The sequence below is a fragment of the Lissotriton vulgaris genome, chromosome 4_1, assembly GCF_964263255.1.
Source record: "Lissotriton vulgaris chromosome 4_1, aLisVul1.2, whole genome shotgun sequence".
Taxonomy (NCBI): domain Eukaryota; kingdom Metazoa; phylum Chordata; class Amphibia; order Caudata; family Salamandridae; genus Lissotriton; species Lissotriton vulgaris.
In genome coordinates, this window is record NC_141691.1 from 1,799,845,819 (window position 1) to 1,799,869,021 (window position 23,203).

Here is a 23,203-nt window from a genome sequence, read left to right on the forward strand (position 1 = left end):
AAAGATTCCCCGCTAATCTGCCCCCAGGATCAAGTCCATACGTAGTGGTGATGACGGGAGTTCCCGAGATACCAGACAGTACTGACGAACCTACCTGGTCTCTATTAAATAAAGTCAGTTACTGGCTAAATAATAACAGACCCCTACCCCCATACTGTAGGAGTAAAATTCTAACAGTTAGGAGAGTACCGTGGGTGGGCCAAGAGACAAAGAAAACACATGGCGATTGTGTGATTATTAACTTTGAGGACCCACGCACGGTAGAACATATCTGTTCATGGAGGAGTGAGGGGTATAGTGAAGGCATAGAGACAAGGCACCTTTCTTTTTTCTACCCATCCAGGAATCATGACAGGTTCGACCAGCACGACCAAGCCTTTGATGGAGGCTGGTGTCGGGTGGGGCAAAAAGACGTGGGAAACAACTGGGGTGAGTGGGGGCGAGATAATTATAGATATCCTCAAAGAAATATAATAAGTAGAGGTGCCTATTGGGGAATTCCAGTTTTCAATAGATTCAGCAGCCTAGAGATGGTGGACTGACTTTCACCATCACCCCGGCCACTGAACATTGAACTGGAGGGAACAAAACAGGGTTGTCCCATCGAGATTACTAACAACATAGAGGCGCATGATAAGGAGAGCCCTAGTACACAGCTGGCTCAAACTTGTTTGAGGTTGTCACCAATAAGAGAAGAGCAAGTAGGTGGTAATATTAAAGGGCCTGTAACATCTGACCCCCGAGATCCCCACAGCCCCCAAAAAAACCTTTGATATACATATGACCCACGGGAAACCATACCCTCACAAAAACTCTAACAACGTATTAAAGATTATTAGCTGGAATGTAGCCGGACTTTAACAGCGGGTGCTGGACCAGCAATGGTTAAAATTCATATCCAACAAAGACATAATAATGCTACAAGCGACATGGGCTACTTCTGAAACAGCCATAGAGGGCTTTGAATGTCACAGCATTAGCGCACAGAAGACAGTTTTTGGACGCCCCATGGGAGGCTTGCTGATTGGATTCAGGATAACTTTAGGGGGGGCTATCAAACTAATACCAACTAAAAGCCCAAACATTCAAATAATCGAGTTTACACGCAGGTCGTCGTTATACCTGATCAACTTCTATAATAACGATTTTCACTCGACCCCTAACAGGAACTACATAGAGCTATTTGAGAACATTACAAAAATAACTGAACCCCTTAACAACTGTGCAAACAATAGGATCATCCTAGCTGGAGACTTTAATGCCAAACTGGTTAAAACCAAAGAAGGTGCAATCCAATCAGATAGGGCCACCAAACGTGGGATGGAATTGGAAAACTTCATAAACACGCACACCTTATTGGACATTATGGATACATGCAAAAATAATGAAACTGAATATATTCCAACCTTTAGAGGCAGAGACTTTTCCAGCACGGTGGACTATATTTTTACGTCCGCAGAACTATTAGATATAGTGACCCAGGCAAGAGTTTTAGAGACAGCCTTCGGAGACCACAATGCACTGGAAATCATCTTAAGACTGGGCCCGATTCAAGCACCGCCCCGCACTTTGGGAGCTAGTGATATTGTGCCATCAACTAACAACCTAAGGCTAAAGTGGAAAGGGGTGGACAGTGAACGTATCATGAACACAATCATAAGCAACCACCAATCAATAGTTAATTCGTGCTCACTTACTGATGGGAACCACCAAAGGATAGTCAAAGACTTTGCAAATCTTTGTAATGTTATCAAGACTCTTCTGACTGTCCCCAATAGAAAACATAATGATGAGCCTAGGTGATTCGACAGCCGCTGTTCAGCGGCAAACAAGGCTCTTCGCAGGGCCTTAAATTCCAAACCCAGGAACCAAGCAGATGTACGGTCCGCCAGGCAAACCTATAAAACAGCCATAGGGACAAGGAAGGCCACCATGGTAGAAGAACATTGGAATGAACTAACTGTTTCCGCTGCTGTGGGAAATAGCGCAACCTTCTGGCCTGCTGTAAGGAAGATGCGGGAGATGGGAAAACAGTTGTCACCAATCAGCTGTACCATTTCAAGCCAGCAATGGGAACAACACTTTCCCAAAATATATGCCAACCCTATCGCTTCTACAGAAGACTACAGCCCTGGCAAACTGAGCCCACTAGATATAACCCAGGGGGGGGGTCATCTTGGCCATTAATCAAAGCCTCGGGAACAAGGCACCAGGACCGGATGGCTTCCCAATTGACCTAATCAAGCACAAACCAGAATTTTGGGGACCCATTCTGGTTAATGTTTTCAACTGCTTGCCGCTGGGTGCCATTCCTGACACCTGGTCCACAAGTATAATAGTGCCTATTAACAAAAAAGGTGAAAGATCTGACCCCACAAATTATAGGCCCATCTCACTCTTAGACAACACCTTGAAAATTCTGGGCCGGGTGCTGTATAACAGAGTGAACGACTGGGCCGAAGAAGCAGGGGTGTTGGACAGATGCCAAATGGGCTTCAGAAGTAAGGTCGGGACAACAGAACAATGCCTGAATCTTAATCTCCTAATAGGCAAATACACCATAGCTAGGGCTTCACCTATTTACCTAGCTTTTATGGACTTGTCGTCCGCATTCCACCTAGTGAACAGGTCAAAATTGTGGGCGACCCTTCTCTCCCATGGCCTTGACGAATCCTTGGTACATTTTTTAGCCTACCTACACGCAGACACTAAAGCCCAGGTACAAATTGGCATGGAGGGCGAGATCTCAGGGGCAATCAAGGTAGAAAGAGGCGTCCGACAGGGGTGCGTTTTAGCACCCCTGCTGTTCATCATTTACATAAACGGATTGAGTGACTCCCTGAAAAAGACGACAACTGACGTCCCGAAAATCCAAGGGAGACTGTTACCCGCACTTCTGTATGCCGACGATGCGGTGATCATGGGCTTAACACCAAATGCCCTACGTGCCTTGGTCAAGAACTTTGCACATTTTATGGGGAACTTGGACTTGAAAGTGAATTTTAAAAAATCGTGTATTATGACCTGCGGGCCAGGGGCCAAACAACTTAATTCCATCTCCATTGGACAAGAGAAGTTGTACTCTACTAAATCGTTCCCCTACTTAGGGATGGTCTTTGCTGCGAACGGCCTGTGGAGTGGGCATCTCGCCCACGCCACAGGCAAGTTCTCAAAGGCCATAAATTCAATCCTTTCCCTGCCACGGCCAAAGAGGTCAGAAACAACTAAGGTAATTGTGAAAATATACAGACTGCAATGTGTCCCGGTAGCAACCTATGGCGCTGAGATTTGGGGGGATAGTGAAATCATCCAGCCTGCAGACAGAAGAAAACCGGCTATGCAGGAAACTTCTTGGAGCCCCAATCTCTTCATCCGGGTACATTTGCCACGCTGAACTCAACCTGCCTTTTATAACTGATTTTATTGCCACGCGGCCTGCATTATTCTGGCTGGCCATTTGGGCCAATGACTGCGCCACCCTAACACAGGAAATTGTGTCTGATTGTCTAGCCTGTGACAAAGGTATGAGCATCCCGTGGCTCCGGGCGACAAAGGAAAGCTTAAATAGCATTGGCAAAACCCATCTTTTTAACGATCCCTCCCAGATTAAGAGTACGGACAAAAAGGATATACAATTGAACTCTATGCCCTCTTCAGGGAAAAGAGGCTGGAGATAGAATTGCAAAAACAAACTGTCAAATCATATGTGAATAATATAAACATCGACTTATCTCCGCAACAAATCCCCTTATATCTAAGACTTCCATTGACCAACTGGGAAAGATCGCTATTATACCGCTTGAGAGCTGGGACCATAAAATACTCACTTTGCTTTCCAATGGGCCACAGCATGATGAACTCTGGAAACGCGTTATGCCCCTGCCCCTGCGATGGACACAGCAGGCAAAATGACTTACACTTCTTTTTTAATTGTAAATTTTATATGAGATATATCAAGTGGTTTTTAGTCCCATATTTTAAAAAACAAAGACCAGTTTCCTTGACTCAATCTTACTCCATGCTTTTAAAACTAGAAAGTGATGAATTGATTTTTCGTGTAAGTTCATTCCTGAAAGTTATCTTCTTTACACGCAAATCGATGGAATCTCCATGAAATGCTTATGTGCCTTAAAGTTCCCCCTGCCTTTGCACTTTAGTAAATCGGACTGCACTTTAGTAATTGAATCACATTGATTGTTTACATTAATGCTTGTAAAATATCTGCAGCCTTTAACTCTTTGTGGAAGTTTCGTAACTATTTTAAATGTATTTTTTGTAAATGTGTGGCTTTTATGGATTTTTTGCAATAAAGTTTTTGAATTGAATTGAATTGAGATAGACTGGTTTATTTCCATTGTTATTGTTATATTGCTCTCAATTAGCTTTTTCCGTCTCAGTCAAACTGCAACTATAACCTCAAATGTCTTGCGTTTGTTTACTGTGTCCTGGACATACATGAACCACAGTTTTACATGAATGTAGTTAGCTCTAGCATCTCTGGATGAATTTAGAATAGAGGGTGCAGAACAATTATTCAAGTAGTGGGATAGTGCTCATGTGGAAAGGCAATGATGCTTACTTTTTCAAGTGTTCTGATTTGGTCATTCAATGATGCATTTGCTCACACCACAGTGATTCTGTATTTCTGTCAATTTTATATGCAAAAGAAAGTATAAAAACTCTTGATTTTGTGTGTGAGCCCGAAGACTTTCCTGTTCTAATAGGGATGCTGTCTGTTTTCACAACTCTCACAATGTTGTTGCCCACTTTGGAATTATAATGATTTCTGATTTTGCATTATCTTTTTAATTCGAGCCTACAAGACATTTACTCTGTACAACTTTCGGTCTGAATTTGTAATAAAACCTTTAAACGTTCTATTGATCTAGAACTCAGTTATGCGGGAGGCCCATTTACTCAATTGATTTCACTCTGATATTTTGATGCATTGGACGGTGTCTTATCCTTGGGGCACATTGACTCGTGAAACTGGGGTTTAACACAGTCTTCTATCCAGTAAATATGGGCATTCTGATTAAGGTACCAGTTAGGGGTGTCTCAAATTTCTGGGCACCCCGCACCCACAATAATAGACTTCCTTTCAATTAATGAGAGCTAATGAGACCGGAGTGTGCTGGACAATCAATAAAATCTATTCACTTCCAATATTTGGGTAAATTACATACTTGTTTAGGCATGACAATATGAACACGTAAAACAGTGTTGGTATTTGTTATTGTTGGGGGTGGTAAATAGAGCATTCCAATTCCAGATCACAGTGTCCTCAGACATATAATTATTCAATTGTCAAGCACTGATGCAGACAAATAAAAACTAAAATCATTGTATAGTTCGATTAGACCGGACTGTTCAGATCACAAAAAGACAAGGTCCTTGGGGATCACCACAGAACCTATAAATACACACTACACGCAAATTGCGCAGGCGGCCGTATGGTTACATTTCCATTGCACTTTCATGCACAATCAAAATGTATAGCGTTCAGAAAAGACACTCTTACCGGAATTATTAGCATGCGCGATTGTCACCCATTCCAATGCAACATGAAATCCACTTCCTTCCAAATCCGATTCATCTTTTTCAATTCGAAGCAGAAGGACCTCTACTGTATGAGAGTCCGATTTCATAAAAGAGACACTGTGTACAACAATAAAAGGGTCGCCAAGTTCATGATTAAACATGATCTGCAGAGGGACAGAAACAAAAAGCAACAAAGTTAGACTGTACTCTTTCTTACCATACAGCATTTGTTTTTGGGGGATTTCCGAGTTACATAAGTAGAGGCGATTTTTTAAAAAAAACATACACCAAACAGACTAGCTATCACAGGAAATAAAGAAAACACCAGAAATGGCAATCTGAGTTATGTACAGTATGATTTAGGGATAGTGGTGGGAGGGAGCAACCTCAATATTACCTGTAGCGTAGGGTGACCAACTTTACATTATCACTTTGCAGGACACGGCACATGCAGGCACTGTTAGAAGAGAGTCCCTCGGGCTCAACTGGCCCAGTTCAGGGCTTGTTGTCGTGTATCAAGAGGGAGAGAGAGGACCAGATAGCTAGTCCGTATCCCCAATTTATATAGAGTTTAATCAAAAAGAGACTGGCTAAGTTTGGGAGGGGGTTTAACAAGATTTTTGTTTAAAATCTAAGTGACTCAGTTTTGTTTTGTCAAGGGGTTGTGGCACCTGGTAGGTGTGCTCATGAAGCCCTCACCCACCAACCTAGTTGGTGGCATGCTTCATCATCGGGCCCACCCAGTGACACCTAGCGTGTCCCGGGTGTGCTACGACGCCTGGAGACAGCGGAGCAGGTATGTCGCTGTGTGTGCGGTGAAGGGTGTTTTGAATGTGAATTAAAACGGCTTGGCGGGGGTCCCAGTCCCTGAACTTTAATACCTGGGCCTCCATCAGCGGTTAAAAATAAGGCTGAGGGACGTTAGAGGCGAGTTACGACCTCCCACGTCCTTTGGTGGGTCAACATGTTTCAGCCAGTGCCTTATGAATATGCTGGCTTTCTTCAGGACAGTTAAAAGGTGTGTGCAATTAAAACTAGTGGGTGTGTGATACAGACTATGTGTCTACACGCCCTAAAGTGTATCTATGTGTGAGAGGGGGATTCCCTTCTCAAGAACACCTGTACATATAACATGTAAGGACAGGGACAAAACATACAGGAAAAGAAAAAGTCACTGAAAGGTATTGCATAAATACTCATGACAGCCGGCTTAATAGCGTGGGGGGTGCAGGCTATAAGCGGCTAAGGTGTAATGGTACTGGTGGTACCATTATGGTGAGAATCGCACTAGAACATCGTGGGTGGGGTGGCTAAAACAGCGGTATTCACAGCAGTAGTGAAAGAAGTGGTAATAAGTAAAGAATGCGCAAGGAATTTCTTACGCTAGTTTTAAGGAGTTTTTCTTCAAGGTTATTGAAGTGGCAAGGGGTTGGTCCTATGAGGAAGAAAAAGGTATGTCCACTGAGGTTAGGAGACCTGTAGGGAGAAAAGAGTGGTAGCGCTTACCCAAAGTAGAGGTGGCTGTTCGTCATACTCACAGGATTTCTGGCCAGAGCCTGCTTTGGACCTGTAGTGCCTCCTTCGCAGAACCGGTGAGTAATGGCCAGTGCTGCTGGGTTTTATACTGTGGTTGATTGGCTAATAGTGCGCACGTGTGAGGCAGTAGGAGTGGTAGATAGACTCGAGCTGCCGAGTCATGATAATGCCCAGGTGCGCGAGAGGTGCTAGCGGAACTGCGCGCATGCTCGCAGAGTTGTGGCCAAGACCGGCGCATGCGCGGCGGGACTGGCACTCAGGCGCATGCGCGAGCAGTGATTGTGTCACCGCACATGCGCATTGAGCAGATATGCGCGCAAGGCACTGGCGCGCCTGTGTGGGTCAGAGTCGGGAGGGTGCGCATTGGGGATTAATACGCGCGAGAGATTAGCACGCTGTTGCAGGTCAGGGTCGACAGCATTATTGTGCACAAGGAGTGTGAATAAGTTTACAGATTGGACAAATTAACACAATGTGGGATTGCGATTGGCTCTGCCATTTGTAGGCTGTCCGTAAGATAAGGACGTCAGGGTAATGGTACAGGGGGGTTTTAATCATGGGGAGAGGAGTCCACATCCCATTGCTCAGAACTAACGGGCTCTATCTACAAGGTAGATATGAAACAAGAGGATTTCAGTGTCAAGTGGGCAGATGTGCCCCTTGGTTATAGGGTTGTCAGTGAATTCCATGGGATGGCATCGTTCAAGCCATCAGTGGCAGTGGAAAGGCGATATATCCATCGCTGTTCTTTGCTGAGGAGTTTCTTGTCATTGTTAATGGGGCTTTCTGGGATTTGTTCGATGACTGTCCAGTTGAGGTCATTGGGTGTGTGGCAGTGGGTGATAAAGTGATTGGTCAACCTACTGATGTTTTTCTTGCATTGTATGGTGCTGCGGTGTTCAGTTATTCTGGTTTTGACTTTGCGTGTTGTCATCCCCACATACCGGAGGCCAAACGTGCAGGTGAGCAGGTATATCACGTTTCGTGAGTTGCAATTAGTGTGGTTCCGTTGAGTCCAGATCTTGTTGGGTTCCAGGTTCAGGGTTTTGGTATGGGTTGTGAGGTGGCACACACTGCAATCGTTGCAAGGGTAATGTCCAGTGATTTTCGGCAGGCCCCATGCATTGAGAATTGTATTTTCGGGTGGTTTCGGTAGTGGTCTAGGTCGGGTGCTCACCAGTTGATCTCTCAGATTGTTACACCTGTTGTACGCAAATCTAGGTGCGTCCCAATTCCTCTGCCCGGAGTTGATTATTCTCCAGTGTTTTTTAATGATTTTGGCTACCTCGTTGGATGCTGTATTGTAGGTAGTGAAGCAGGTTATAGGTTGGTCCTGGTCCTCCTTTGTGATGGTTTCAAGGAGTGCATCACGGTTTTGATTTCTCGCCCTTTTCTGTGTTTTTCAAATGATGGCCTTGGGGTAACCACGGTTTTCCAGTTTAGTTGCTAGGTCTGCTGATTGTGATTTGTAATCACTGACATTGGTACAGTTTCTCCGTATACGGAGGAACTGACCAAATGGTCAAGCGAAGTCAAGAGATTTATAAAGCGCGCTACATACCCATAGGGTCTCAAGGCGCTATAGGAAGGGTGGGGAATTACTTGTCGAATATCCAAGTTTTAAGTTGCTTTCTGAATGCTAGGTGGTTCTGAGTAAGGCGAAGGTGAGTGGGAAGTGAGTTCGAGGTCCTAGCCGCCAGGTAGGAGAAGGATCTACCTCCCATGGTGGTTTTGTTCATGCGAGGTACAGTGGCAAGGGCTTGGTTGGAGGATCGCAGCTGACGGGAGGGGGTGTAGAAGGACAATTGTGTGTTGAGGCATTCGGGCCCAAGTTCGTAAAGTGCTTTGTGTGCGTGGGTTAGGAGGCGGAAAGTAATCCTCTTATTTACGGGGAGCCAGTGGAGGTTTTTCAGGTGACCAGAGATGTGTTCTTTACACGGGATGTCTAGTATGAGCCTGGCTGAAGCGTTCTGGATGCGTTGGAGTTTTTTCTGGAGTTTTGCGGTGGTACCGGCGTATAGTGTGTTTCCGTAGTCCAGGCGGCTCGTGACCAGAGCGTGGGTGACCGTTTTTCTAGTTTCGGTGGGGATCCAGCGAAATGTTTTTGTGAGCATGCGGAGAATGTTGAAGCAAGATGATGAAACGGCGTTGACTTGTCTGGTCATCGAGAGTGAGGAGTCCAGGATGACGCCCAGGTTCCGTGCGTGGTCCGTCGGGGTGGGGGCTTTTCCAAGGGCTTCTGGCCACCAAGAGTCATCCCATGCGGAGGGGGAGGTGCCTAAGATGAGGACTTCTGTTTTGTCTGAGTTCAGTTTCAGACGGCTGTGCTTCATCCACTCGGCTACTTCTTTCATTCCTTCGTGTAAGTTGGTTTTGGCGGTGTTAGGGTCTTTGGTGAGTGATAGGATCAGTTGAGTGTCATCCGCGTAGGAGATGAGGTTGAGATTGTGTTGGCGAGCGATGGCCGCAAGGGGGCTCATGTATACGTTGAAGAGGGTGGGGCTGAGTGAAGATCCTTGTGGCACGCCGCAGATGACTTCAGAGGCCTCTGACTTGAATGGTGGGAGGCGGACTCTCTGTGTTCTTCCGGTGAGGAACGAGGTGATCCATTCCAGTGCTTTTCCTTGGATTCCTACGTCTCTGAGGTGTTGTAGAAGGGTGCTGTGACAGACTGTGTCGAAGGCAGCGGAGAGGTCGAGGAGGATGAGGGCGACTGTGTCTCCATTGTCCAGTAGAGTTCGAATGACGTCTGTTGCTGCGATGAGGGCAGTTTCAGTGCTGTGTTTGGCTCGGAAGCCGGACTGTGAGGAGTTGAGGGATTTGTTGGCTTCGAGGAAGGCGGCGAGCTGGTTGTTGACAGCTTTCTCAATGACTTTGGCAGGGAATGGAAGAAGCGAGATGGGGCGGTAGTTTTTGAGTTCGGTGGGGTCAGCTGTGGGTTTTTTCAGAAGGGCGCTGAGTTCTGCGTGTTTCCAGCTTTCCGGGAAGGTGGCGGAGTTGAGGGAGCAGTTGATGACATCTCGGAGGTGTGGTGCTATGATGGAGTCTGCTTTGTTGAAGATGTGGTGAGGGCATGGGTCTGTTGGGGATCCAGAGTGGATGGAGTTCATCAGGCGGATGGTGTCTTCCGTGGAGATTGGGTTCCAGTCGTTAAGGATGTTCAGGGGGGTGAAGGACCTGCAGAAGATTGGGTGGGTTGATCTTCGGGTCGGTTGTCGAAGCGGTTGTGGATGTCTGCGATTTTGTTGTGGAAGAAGGAAGCTAGGGAGTCACAGAGGGCTTGAGAGGGGGTGATGTCGTTGGAGTTGGCTGATGGGTTGGTAAATTCTTTGACGATGTTGAATAGTTCCTTGCTGTTGTGGGCGTTGTTATTTAGACGGTCTTTGAATGCGGCTTTCTTGGCAGACCGGATAAGTTGGTGGTGTATGCGGGTGGCGTTTTTGAAGGCGTCCCTGGTGCTGGTGTTTGGATCTTTTTTCCAGGCCTTTTTCTTTAAGGGGGCGAGGGTGAAAGCTTGTGTAAAGGAGCAATGAGTTCCTTGCTGTCGGCTTGTAATAAGTGGTAGTGACGAGGGTCCCGTCTTTGGCTGTGATTGCCAGGTCTAAGAAGGGTGATTGATGGTTGCTAGCTGTGCTGGTAAAGTTCAGATATGGATCTCTGGTGTTGAGCCAGGTCATGAATTTGTCCAAGTCGCTCTGAGAGCCTTGCCAGATGACCAGGATGTCATCTATATATCTGTGCCATTTGAGGATGTGATGACTGAACGGGTTAGTTTCTGCAGAGATGTTGGTGCATTCAAAATGGTGTACATATAATCCTGCCACACTAGGGGCGAAAACACTGCCCATGGATGTCCCGTTTGTTTGTAGATAGAAGGTGCCCGCATACTCGAAATAATTTTCTTTGAGGGCCAGAGTGGCACATGCCAGTATGAAACTTCTCGGAGTGTGGTAAGGCCAGGGTGATTCTTCTAGAATATCATGGAGAACCTTCAAGGTGGCATCTTGTGGGAGACTGGTGTACATGCTCTCCACGTCTAACCCTACCAGTAATTGGGTGTCAGGGTCAAAGTCCATATTGTTTATGACCTGTAGTAGGTGTTTAGTATCCTTTATATATGTGGGTGTTTTTTGCACCAAAGGATTCAGAAAGAAATCGCAGTACCGAGATAGTGGTTCTAGCAGGGAATTTATGCCAGATACAATAGGTCTGCCAGGTGGTGGGATTTTGCCTTTGTGTACTTTAGGTACAGTGTAGAAGTACGGTGTCCTGGTATGCTCAGGGCATAAGTATTCAGCTTCCTGTTTGGAAATGTGCTCCGCATCTGCTGCCCTCTTGACAAGTGCAAGGATAGTAGTTCGTAATTGGTCTGTTGGGTCATGTTCCAACCTGCGGTAGTTCCTGTTGTCGCTAAGAAGTCTGCGGCATTCGGTGTCATAGTCTGTTTTGTCAAGTAGTACGATGCCTCCCCCCTTGTCAGCTGGCTTTATGATCAATGTGGGGTTATTTTGTAGGCCTTGTATGGTTTGTCTATCATCCCAAGACAAGTTGTTGAAGTGGTTGGTCGGGTTGAGGTTCTCAATATCATGGTATACTGCCTGTTCAAAAGTAGTGATTTCGGCAGGGATGGTTGAAGGAGGTGGGACGAAAGTTGACTTGATTCTAAGACCCGTGGTGTTCGGGTTATCTTGAGGTTGGTCACTCTCGGGGGTGGGTTTTTCAAAGAACGTTTTCAATTTAAGTTTTCTGAAAAATTGTGCCAGTTCGGCATGCAATTTGAATTTGTCAAGTCTTGTGGTAGGCACAAATGACAGTCCTTTTTCCAGGACTGACTGCTGTTTTTGAGATAGCGGGGTACTGGATAAGTTGAATACCAGTGATGGCTGGGCGGTGGCATTCACTATTTGCTCGGTCCTGGTGTTGCTTCTTTTGCCTTTTGGCGCGTGTTTGAGCTGACTGGGTTCTCTTCTTCGGCCCAGTGGACCTGTGTGTTGTATTGGGTTGGTCTTCGGCGGCCCCGCGCTCTCCGGCCCTGTCCTAAAAAAGGGATGTTAGGGCCCTGGTTGCCCGCAAATAGCGGCATCGGTCCCGGGGGGTACATGGTGGGGAAACCGTAATAGGGGTGCTGCATGTGACCGAAGTTAGGTGGGAATCCATAGAATTGGTTTTGTTGACCTCCTTGCCAGGTGTTAGGCCAACGTTGTCCTCTTCGTCCTCTTCCACCTCCTCCTCGCTGCCAGGTGCCACAACCCCTTGACAAAACAAGACTGAGTCACTTAGATTTTAAACAAAAATCTTGCTAAACCCCCTCCCAAACTTAGGCAGTCTCTTTTTGATTAAACCCCAGTTCAGGGCTTACCTGCTCTCACAGCACGGAAGAGTCCAGCAATGATGCAGGGGCCTTCAACGCACCTGCGAGTCCTGCTCGCTTCCCAGGCAACACTTGGCAACGCAGGCTCTTTCTCCTGGTTGGCGCTGCTGGAGGTCTCTCAGATGTTGGAGCAGCTGACCGATTGTGCAGACGCGGTAAGGTGACTTTGCTCAGTAGCGAAGGGACTCCTTTCTTCAGTTCCCAACTGGATCCAGAGGAGATGCAGCATCGTTCATGGTGACTCTGGCTTACCTCCACTGTGAGTCAGGGGGAGTTGACTCGCAGTGCAGGTCCAACCACCAAGTCTGAGCCTGTGTCTCTCCTTTGTGCGGCAGCCTAAATCCTTTGGCAATACTGGTACCGGCAGCACTCTCCTGGCATATGGGGTTGTTTCTGTATGTGAGGATATGGGAGCATGCTCTTTCAGCCCTAAAATCACAGCCCACACGGTCACAAGTCTTGGCCTTCCTGGGTGTGATACTTTGCCAGTGTCCCCCTTTGGCATACGAGCCATACGTGCGTCAGCGATGTGGTACAGTCGTAGCAAGATCCGCACGAACCTCAACACAGAGCTCGGTCTACGTTGACCCTCTCCTGACACACAGGAGTCGCCAAAAACGATACTGCACAAGGGCAGCAAGCCAGATGTGTGCACAGCTGAATCCTCACAGGTTGCACAAGGATTCCTCACAGTAAAGATCCCCACGGGACCTTGCTTTCTACAATGCTCTACTCTTCCTAACAGGGCACACTGGTCTTGGCATGTAAGCAGGCAGGTGCTGGCGCACCAGGGCAGGTTGTCTTGGTTTCCCTGGGTTATTTCTCTCACCCAGAAGACTAGCAGGACATGACACCCCCAGTCCTGGTCACAGGCAGAAATATTGCAGAGCTTGCCCTGCTAGCCAGAAGACATTTTTGGGGACTCAACCTTCCCGTGTTATGTTTCTTTTCCAGACACCAAATGGGATTTAGGGTTGGAGTCTTTGAAGTTATATGTTGGGGTTTTGCTTCTTTTGAAGTGGGCACTGCTCCTTTTCATCTTCATGACAGATGTCTGTCTCAGCAGGCATGGATCCCAAGCGCATTTGACCTACAACACAATTGATGGGAGTAACCAGAGTTCAAACCTGGATGCCAGCCACAGTGATATGCGTGTCAAAAGATTCATTGCAGGCCACCTGCCCTACGCTTTATGATTCCCTTATTAGCCCCATCCCCCTTCCTGTGATGTGTCCAGGCCACTCCCTTGTGACCGATCACTGAATCAAAGAGAAGTCTTGTGATATGTAAAGAAGTTTCTTCCTTTTGCCTCCAGTGTCCCCACCCAGCTCACAGGACTGCAGCGCTTCACAAATCTGCCTGGGGGATTCCTCTCCCCCTCAAGTTTTCACCAGGCAGGTCTGGGCTTTCCACAAAACAAAAACCAGGGTCTTCAGTGCAATGCATCCTTGCAGACATATTTACTCAGAGTGCACTCACAGCACACTTGGGGCCAAATGATGAGTCAGACTGCTAGATTTGTGCGGGCGTGGCAATACAATTAGGGCAGTCGGACCGCAATTGCCCCGCCACAGCCGCCAGTGAACCGCTGTTCTCTGGCAGTACTGCTGCTGTCAGGAGGCCACAATATGCTTAGCGGGACTGCCGCTGTCCAGCTGAGCAGGTTACAAGTTTCTTCTCCACCACAGTTTTTATGGTGGTTCCTCCACCATGAAAACTGTGGCGGAGAGGAACCAGCCTCTGCACCATGGTGTGCATGCATGGGGGCACATGTGGCCCCCTGTGTGCATGCACCCCAGTTCCTGCATGACATGGACTTTTTAGTCCATGTTGTGCATGAACTGTTTTTGGCGTTTTCATTACTGTGCCCATTTTTAGGGCACTGCTGTGAAAGAGTAAAAAAAAAAAGCCTGCCAGACGCAAGAATCACTCGTAATCTGGTGGGGGGGCCAACCATGAGCTTAGCCGTGTAGCGGCAGGGAGGACCCGGCGCCGCACCACCAAACTCTTAGTGAGGCCCTTACTGTCCAACACCTATACCTCTATGCATTGTACCCTTAAAAGTACACATGCCTTCAACACACAATCATTCTGTGCATACTGTCCAATACTGAAGCTTTTCTATCTTTATTCAGTGTGCTATTTTAAAACACACACTGCCAGCACACACTCACTAAGTGTGTGCTGCTGCACAACACTTCACCCCTTATGTAGTGTACCTCACGCAAGCACGCACTGCACAGCACCACATCTATCATGTAATGTATTCCTCTCAAGTATAAATACACTGAGTACATGTACTAGCCACACATGCACTGCACAGTACTGCTCCATCCTTGTATCGTACCCTTACAAGGCACATAAACAACCAATGCATAGTCATTACTCCTGTGAGGAGCAGCATCCCACTTCTACCTGATGTAAGCCAAAGGGGAGTTAAGCACACAGCAGCGGAACCTTTTAAATAGGTGAGTGAGCCTGTAAGCTTCACTCCATTGACATAGGGTAAAAAGGTCCTGTTCGCTAATACTTATTACCAGGTATGCCGCCACCACTGCACTCGTGATGAAGGAGTAGCCTTCTTTCACCATGAGGGTAGTGCTTTGGCAGCCCCATCCAATCCAACAAGACCACAATCCATGAGACAAGCCTATGGAACGGCACACATGAATGATCCGTGTTCACCTTTGACAGGAAATTCTGCATTATGGATCCAGACAACAGGCCATTTGGGCACTCGAGCAGGGGTACACATCTTACCCAACAATAGATATCAGTATCCATCACTGGTACTGCCCATCCGCCACCTACTTCCACAGGGCCCCAAAGAAAGAGTTTCACAATCTACTCATGCATTTTTCGCATTACATCAACATTTTGAAGGAACTTATAATGAGGCTCAATAGAGGTAGTGAGTGCCATTAAAAACAAGCATTTACAATGCAATGGTCTCAGCATTATTAAAGATGGAGCTATTGGCATTGCTCATGACTTTTTTTTGAAATCATAAATAAATGGCATTGTTATTTACATTGCTAATAGCTTAATCGTTAAATAAATGGCATTGTCATTTACAATGCCAATAGCTTAATCGCTCACAAATGCATAACCTATTGCATTTACACCCACACAGAGCCAGAGTTCTTTGCAATGGAACCTGCCAGGGGCATTGTTACATTCTTATGTACAGTGTTATTTCTTTAAGAAATGTAGTAATGGTCGCATGCTATTGCATGCAACATGTTTTTCTTTGATGGAGTTCTACAATCCACATGCTCGTGGAACGGTTAGGTTTTGCATCTGGAGAAGAGTTTATGCTGGACTCTAATGCAGGAAAATGTTTGCTGTGCTGTTAATAAAGGAACAACAGTGGTCCCATGCATGGAGGAATTTCAAACCAAGATTAAATATAGACACAATGGAAACTATATTATATATTGACTTGCCCAGCCGGGCAGCGGTCCAATATTTAATTTTCAACAACAATTTTCAGAAAGAATACCTTCAACAGTTTCTTAGAGACGGGCACAAGCCTGTACCCAAACATTTACAGATTGTCATAGTTAGCAGAGTGGACAGAAGATAGAGATTCTTAGGCAAGAGCTATTATATTCTGTAAATATAACAGTAACAGAATTTTCATTCACACCATTACTGAAATTACAGTAATTAATACACAAAACAGTATATGGTGTAGTAATTGTCGACTGTGTTTCGATCCCATTAAAAGGTTACAGGGATCATCATCAGGACTGAATAAAGCCTAATTATTCCTAGCCATGATAGCCGCGATAGTCAGCTTGCACGCTGTTGGTGCCGGCCGGTACAGGGTAAATCTAATACGGTTGCAGTCATGACCCGTGAAGGAACTCGTCGTTCCGATTAAATCCGGGCAAAGTTTCCAACAATGGGACGGAGAACTGCAACCGCTTCCCGGGTCATGCACCGACCCGGGAAGCGGTTGCAGTCCGTTGTGAAGGCTCCAAGTGACACGACCAAGCCTACCGCTGGCGCGTCCTATCAAAAAACGGGGACATTGTTCTCCGTCCCTGCTAACTATGAAAATCTGTAAATGTTTGGGTACAGGCTTGTGCCCGTCTCTAAGAAACTGTTGAAGGTATTCTTTCTGAAAATTGTTGTTGAAAATTAAATATTGGAGCGCTGCCCGGCTGGGCAAGTCAATATATAATATAGTTTCCATTGTGTCTATATTTAATCTTGGTTTGAAATTCCTCCATGCATGGGACCACTGTTGCTCACATTAATATGTTCCCCGAGGTCCTGTGCTGACTCGACTGGTTGCCCTTGTTGTGTTTGATAAGTTAATAAAGGAACATAATTTTTATTTCATTTGACTGATTATTCAACAGGCATGTCAATGGTCCAGCTTAATTAAAGCATTTCAATCACGTTTGCTCTCTAAGGCAGTCTCCCTACCTGGGAGTGCCATAGGAGCCCCCAGCTGGCTGCCAACCTAAGCAATAAGATCCAATCAGAGGTCTTGGGGTGGGGGTGTTGTGTGTGTGTGTGGGGGTGTATAAAGGGCCAATATTGACTTACATATGGTTGGCCCCTGACCCTAATAGTAACAGAGATGAAAAAAAATGGAGTACTCAAGTCAGTATTATTTAATCAGGTTCAGGGGCGTAGCTTCAGGGGGTTGTTTGGAGTGTTTCACCCCCACTAATAAATGTATTTGCAAGTAAATAGTTGGGTACAGGTGCTTTCGGTCAGGTGTGGTGATGTGTCTCTCGGATTTCACATGCACACAGACAAAAAACACACACACACTATCCCTCTGTTTCGAAAGTCTTAAACAATTTTGGCTAGTTTACAAAATAGTGTTTTCCCTTACTCAGTACCCCTATCAAGCTGTATTTTATCTTTTCACTACCCCTTAAGCCCCTCTCATGTGCCCCGCTTGTCCTAGAATATCATATGCCTGTGCCAAAACCTGAAGCTCGCACCTCCTCAATCTTACTTACCAAGCTAGTAGCCTGATCAGGTTAATAACTTAAGCATCTCAATCCGTCACGCTTTCCCTCTTTGTTGTATCTGCACCATGTTTAGCCCGGTGCAGTGCCAATGTCTTTTGTTCCCTTCTGTCCGCTGACCCTGTGGGTTGGAGGAGAAACCCCCCACCTTTGGTGATCCCGACTTCTCACCTACCATCCTTTGTCTTCTGTGACGTCAGTAGATTGGTTTTCACACTGTACTGTAGAAGCCCCGGCTTCAATGAGGCCGGATACAACTTTACAATGTGATAAAGAGGGGCAGCGTCAGCGTCACTCCACTGACCTTCATTAGCTCAGTGGGTTACTGGGGGCTGGGGGGGCGCTGTGAGGGGGTGCATGACAAGCTGCCGCCTGCTGTCTGCCATATGGTTAAAAGCAGCGCATGTGGTACATGCACTTAAGTGAAAGTAAACAAAGAAAGTGAAGGCAGGATCGCCATATTTGATGGATGATTTAGAAAGAAGATGGTGGCCAACATGGAAAATGGAAGGCCATATACACTAGAGCACTAACAGAATAAAGCCCCCGTATATAAAGAGAGCTAGGAATCACAATGATGGCGTTCGCCAGTTTTTATTTTTTTTAAGGAAAAATATTTTGCCCCGTCGTAAAAGTCCCTCCCGAGTACCCTAACAGCAATAACATTAACACTGGCTGTAAACGCATTACTGTGGGCAATTCCCATTACATGAACGTTTCTTTTTTAACATTCGTTTTATAGCGCGAGCCAGGCCCGAGGGCATTAGAGCGCTTTACAAAAAACCAGGCGTCACGCATGTTTTTTCGACAAATGAAAATTAGGAGATTTTTAAATTAGGCCTTTTACCAATATTGTGAAACCCACCGCCAGTGACTGTTCCCTTAAGTGTCGAGTTATTGGGAGTTACCTAACACTAAGGCAGCAAGACATTTTTGTTGCATTGTCTCCGTCACTGAACCGGCAATTTACACATTTACGGCTGGGGTGAACCCAATGGGTGTTGCGCTCCTGCGTATGCAACAGGTACGACAACCCACTGTGTTTTCTTAGGGATTTGAGCGGCCAGGACTGTCTCTCATGCCCTGAGACTGTACTCCGGCATTTTTCTTCTGTCGTTATAAGTGACTCGCTGTCGTTTAAACAGTGGTTGCGGGTTCTCTCAACACAATTGTCAGGCACTGTCGTCTCGAGTGCGAGCCAATAAGTCCTAGTATTTTCTCAAAAGCAGGTTGCAGTCTGGGACTTGTAGTTAAAATTCCCGCATCGCGAGTGAGAGCTCAGATCTCCCGGCATGCAAAGCTCTGTGGGCGAAGGAATAAAGGAAGTGTTTGAAGTTGCCCTTTGATCAGTCTGGTCACAGTGTTAACGGTGCTTCTTATTGACGTCAGTTTGATGGCTGCCTGGCCGCAGGCCAGTAGCAGCTGAGAGGGTGAGAGGAGAGGGGTGGGGGGGGGAGAGGTGGCGACGAGAGGAGTGTGAGTCGCTGAAGCGAAAGAGTGGGATACAACCTCGTTGGGGGCGGGTAGGCCTCCAGTTGGCCGTGAGAAGTCCAGGGTAGGGTGGAGGGCACTGCCGGTCCTTGCATCACGGAGAAAGCGGGACGGCGACTACTGCAAACGGAGCTCACGGGCACACCGGGAAAAGGGGGCCATACACGACGGGATGGTGACGCTGACAAATCGGACGGGACAAACAGGACACATCGGACGGGACAAACAGCTCAAAGGACACAGGGAAACACAGAAAGCAAACACAAAAAAAGAGAGAATGTAAGCAAAAAAAACAATATGGCTTACCTGCCGGTCCTTGCATCACGGAGAAAGCGAGATGATCCTCATGGTAAGACAAAACAAATAATGGCGGACACAAGGGTTCAAATTTTTCGGATTGGGGCGTGTTCGGTGTTCTCAGAATGGGCGTGGCCTAAAAGTGGAAAGAACAACACCGAACACACCTCCAAATCCGAAAAGGACGGAGCCTATTCGGAGGGACAGCTCTCTCCTCTAATGGCTGGCCAAAAACAGAGGCGGGACAAATAGTCCACACTAAAAAACATTAAATCTCGGTACTTCCCGTTCTGCTTTCGGCAGACCGGATATTAGCTCGACCTAAAAACTTAACAGGGCCCGTAAAAATATGGGAAAGTCTATATGTGAGCCAGTATGGTTGTTTTAGCCATGTAACTAGGATACATGGCATCTAATCTCAGCTTTACCATTTCACCTAAATATAATGGAAATAAACCTTGCCCCCTAAAGCTGTAGAAAGCCGATAACACAGTAACATTTCCCTGGAAGGGTAGTCCCTTGTCATTGCTATCAGAATAATTGCTACTCCAGTTATGGTCTAGTTGGAAACTGTGAAGCCAGGAAACATGTTTTTAATCTTAGTCTCTCCATTTGGCCAAATTAAGTGCTCAATTTTTAAACTTAGGGGGGCCTGATTAACAAAAGAATTGTTATTCATTAACCAGTTGCAAACTGGTTAGCGACTGCTAAATACGTTGATCACGATGTACAAAGTGTCACAAATGTAGTGCTTCTTAAAACAGCATACAGCACTGGAAGGTTTGCAAGTTCCTATTTTAGCAATAGGAACTAATGAACCTCTGAGTACAATTTCCAAATATTATTTCTATGTACAAAATATTCGCCAATAGGAAATTTGGTACAACACGGTGTTTGCAAAATACCAAAGATTTGAAAAAGGCGATAACCATCGGGAAAGGATGAAATGGGTTCCAAAATGCTGTGCAATCTTTTGCAATTGCTGCACTATATTCTGTAGTGAGGAGACTCAGGATTCTTAGAGCTCAACAGATGAGTAAAAGGAAGAGAGAAAGATATTCGGGAAGAGGATTACTTTGTTTGACCAAACTGATAAAGGAGGTTTATACCAGATGCAAACTTAGAAAACAAGTTATTCTTCATTTAATTAATGATTTAGAACTAGTTTTAAGCAGACCTACACAATGCAGTGTAACAATACCTACCCTGATTCAGGTATTTTGTAGCTTACACCCGTTAGCTTCTGGCAGCTCTCAACACCACTGTTACTTTTGCTGGAGGGATATTCCAAAGTACGCTATGCATGAATTGTAGGAAAATCTTCGGGCAATTTTGGCAAGAATATATTCTCACATTTCCTTTCCACATACCCCTGAAGAATTGGATGATACCTACATTCAATTCAATTCCATTGCACAATTATCCCAAGTGCTTGGATTTGAAGATGGTATACAAATTTTCATTTGTACACCCTCACACGCAGAGTATGCGCAGTGGCACATAAAGAGCCAAGATTTCTTAAAAATACAAGTTGTATGCACTGCTAAATGTCTGAACACAAGCCTAGTAAGCAAGCACAATCTCCTGTCAGCACACGACTCCCACATAATTAGACATTCTGGACTGCATGAGCGGCTATACAGAGGAGTGTAGACATGCTTTCAAAATGCTGTGAAGAACCAAAATAAAATACATTTTACAATTCTTTGCATTCCTCACAAACGGCAATTGTTTGTAAATGTCACAAGCTTGACCACATCTTTCAATATGTCTTTATCGGGCTGTGACCACAGCATTGATCTGTATATCGTTAACTGCACTAGAGCGGGAACAATTTTCAAAGTGGGGCGCTGGCATATGGCATCTATTCACTAAAATCACAAGGCTCTGAAAAATCTTGGTGCCGATATGAGCAATTTTAGCAAATTTGAAAAACCACTTCTGCAGTAGAGTATTGGGTACGGCGTTAATATTCAGCCCCCCTGTCACAGATCTGGGTTAAATCCATATGCTTTTGAACACCATGCCACCCCAGTTTTGACCCAGCCATATGCAAATCAGTCTTAAGCCTGATCCCCTTGGGACTAGTCCAGCCAATCAAGGTCCTTCCTGGACCGGAAACAAGCATCCTGGGACCGGTTTAGGGGTATCACCCCCTCATCCACCAGGCTAGCTTGAATACAGTGACACAGTGAGCACAGAATTCACTTCTGGGTATTCCCTTCCCACTTATGTCAGCATTCCACATATCATTTATTCTTTTTTCATTTGTCGAACGAAGTGGGTCCAAACATGGGTCCCATACTCACCATGCCACTGGAATCAAGCTATCCTGGCAGATATGGTGTGATAACCCCAAAATAGGCCCCAGGAAGCTTGTTTGCAGTCCAGGGAGAACTTGGACTGGCAGCTCGGGCTGGACTGTTCCAATGGAGAGCAGGGTCAAGACTAATTTGCATATGGCTGAGCCCAAACAGGAATGGTGTGGTGATAAAAAAAAATAAATCAAGGATTTAGGCCCAGATCTCTGTACTGATGGTGAGTGTTTGACATTGTTCAGCATTCCGTACATAATTTGTTCTTTTTACAAATTTAGCTTCAGCAGCTCTGACAGTTAGGCAACATCCCTATTTCTCAATTTATGTGTGAAAGTCATACACAAGTGGGATGAATGTGTATGATCATATATAGTGAGCGCCGTCTCTGTTGAAATGTCTTTGTTAAGTATAAAATAGCAGCAAACAACACTGGACGATTCATCCAGAGATTTGCTTGGGAAGGCTTGCAAGGGTCTTTTTTTTAAACTGGACTTCAGGAAATATTTCAGCACCCTCCCACAAGTGGTGTTAGAAGAACTTTCAGAGTCGGGGGCTGACATCAATATTACATCACTAAAGTCATGGGGATTGTGAAAAATCCTGGTTTCATACAAAGTGTAGCAAGTCTATTCAGAAGGAGAATGGTAACGGTGTAGTATGTAGCTGTTGGTGCATTCTGGAACACGCCGTGGCTAATATATTACTAAATCATCGTGCGGTACTGCACTGTCAGTTACAGACAGCACACTTTCCATTGAAATGACAACTCAATTATACAGACATACAGTTTTTTTAATCAAGTATATAGCACACAAATGAGAATTTGTAAAACTCGGGTTTCACTGAATATTTTTAATTTGTGTATTACCAAGTAAAGTGTCTTGATTTGAAATGTCCTTCATTTTAGCTCTACTTACTGCGGATATATTCTGAAAATTATACAGTTAATTTGGAGGTATTTAAATTTTGTTGTGTATTAAAAACAAAATGACATCCTACAGCCTTTCCTTTGACACTCTTGGTACACCACCAACATTATTAAAACCTTAACTTTACAAAATAGTCTCATTTTGCAGTCAGAGAAAGAAAAGTAAACACCAATCACCATATTATAAGAATAAGCAGCAATTTGTCAGAAGACCTAACCTGATATTTGACCTCGGTTTATGAAGCACAGCAAATACATTTCCACCACCATTAAAAGCACTCTTGCACAAGGGAGAGAAAGAGTTGGACATTGGAAATAGACAATGGGAACAAATGGTAAGGGAAAAATACTGGCACTTCTGCACAAAAACACAAGAGCATTAATGGTTTAGATGAATAACAAAGTATGAAACCGATATTCGATAACAAGTACTATTTTTTGCTATCACAGTTAGCAATTTGAACAAGTTGTTAAAGAACAAACATAAAAACTCACCTCCCACTTGTCAAGTGAACTGGTTTCACGACTGCCTGTTCTGATCAGGTAAAGCCTGCCCGCTCCATCAGAAAGAGTGGCCCAAGAAGAAGATGGGAAATGCATTGAAGCACAGAGGCGAGTATCACATGCAGTCACATCTGTGGGTAACCTGAAAACCTCGTTCGGTTTTCCCAAGGTGGTGTCCTGTGGGAAAAGTACATTTATTTAGATATTAGTTATTAAGAAGTTT

At 45.5% G+C, this 23,203-nt stretch overlaps 1 protein-coding gene across 1 annotated transcript in view; it reads right to left on the reverse strand.

Annotated features, from left to right (window-relative positions):
* NUDCD1 (NudC domain containing 1) overlaps nucleotides 1-23,203 on the reverse strand; it is a 469,559-nt gene that overhangs the window by 283,827 nt on the left and 162,529 nt on the right. Inside the window, exons 3-4 of the mRNA XM_086966120.1 lie at nucleotides 22,972-23,157; nucleotides 5,522-5,705 (exon numbers count right to left, since the gene is read on the reverse strand). Coding sequence (XP_086822246.1) covers nucleotides 5,522-5,705; nucleotides 22,972-23,157 — 370 coding nt within the window. The remainder of the gene's footprint in view (nucleotides 1-5,521; nucleotides 5,706-22,971; nucleotides 23,158-23,203) is intronic.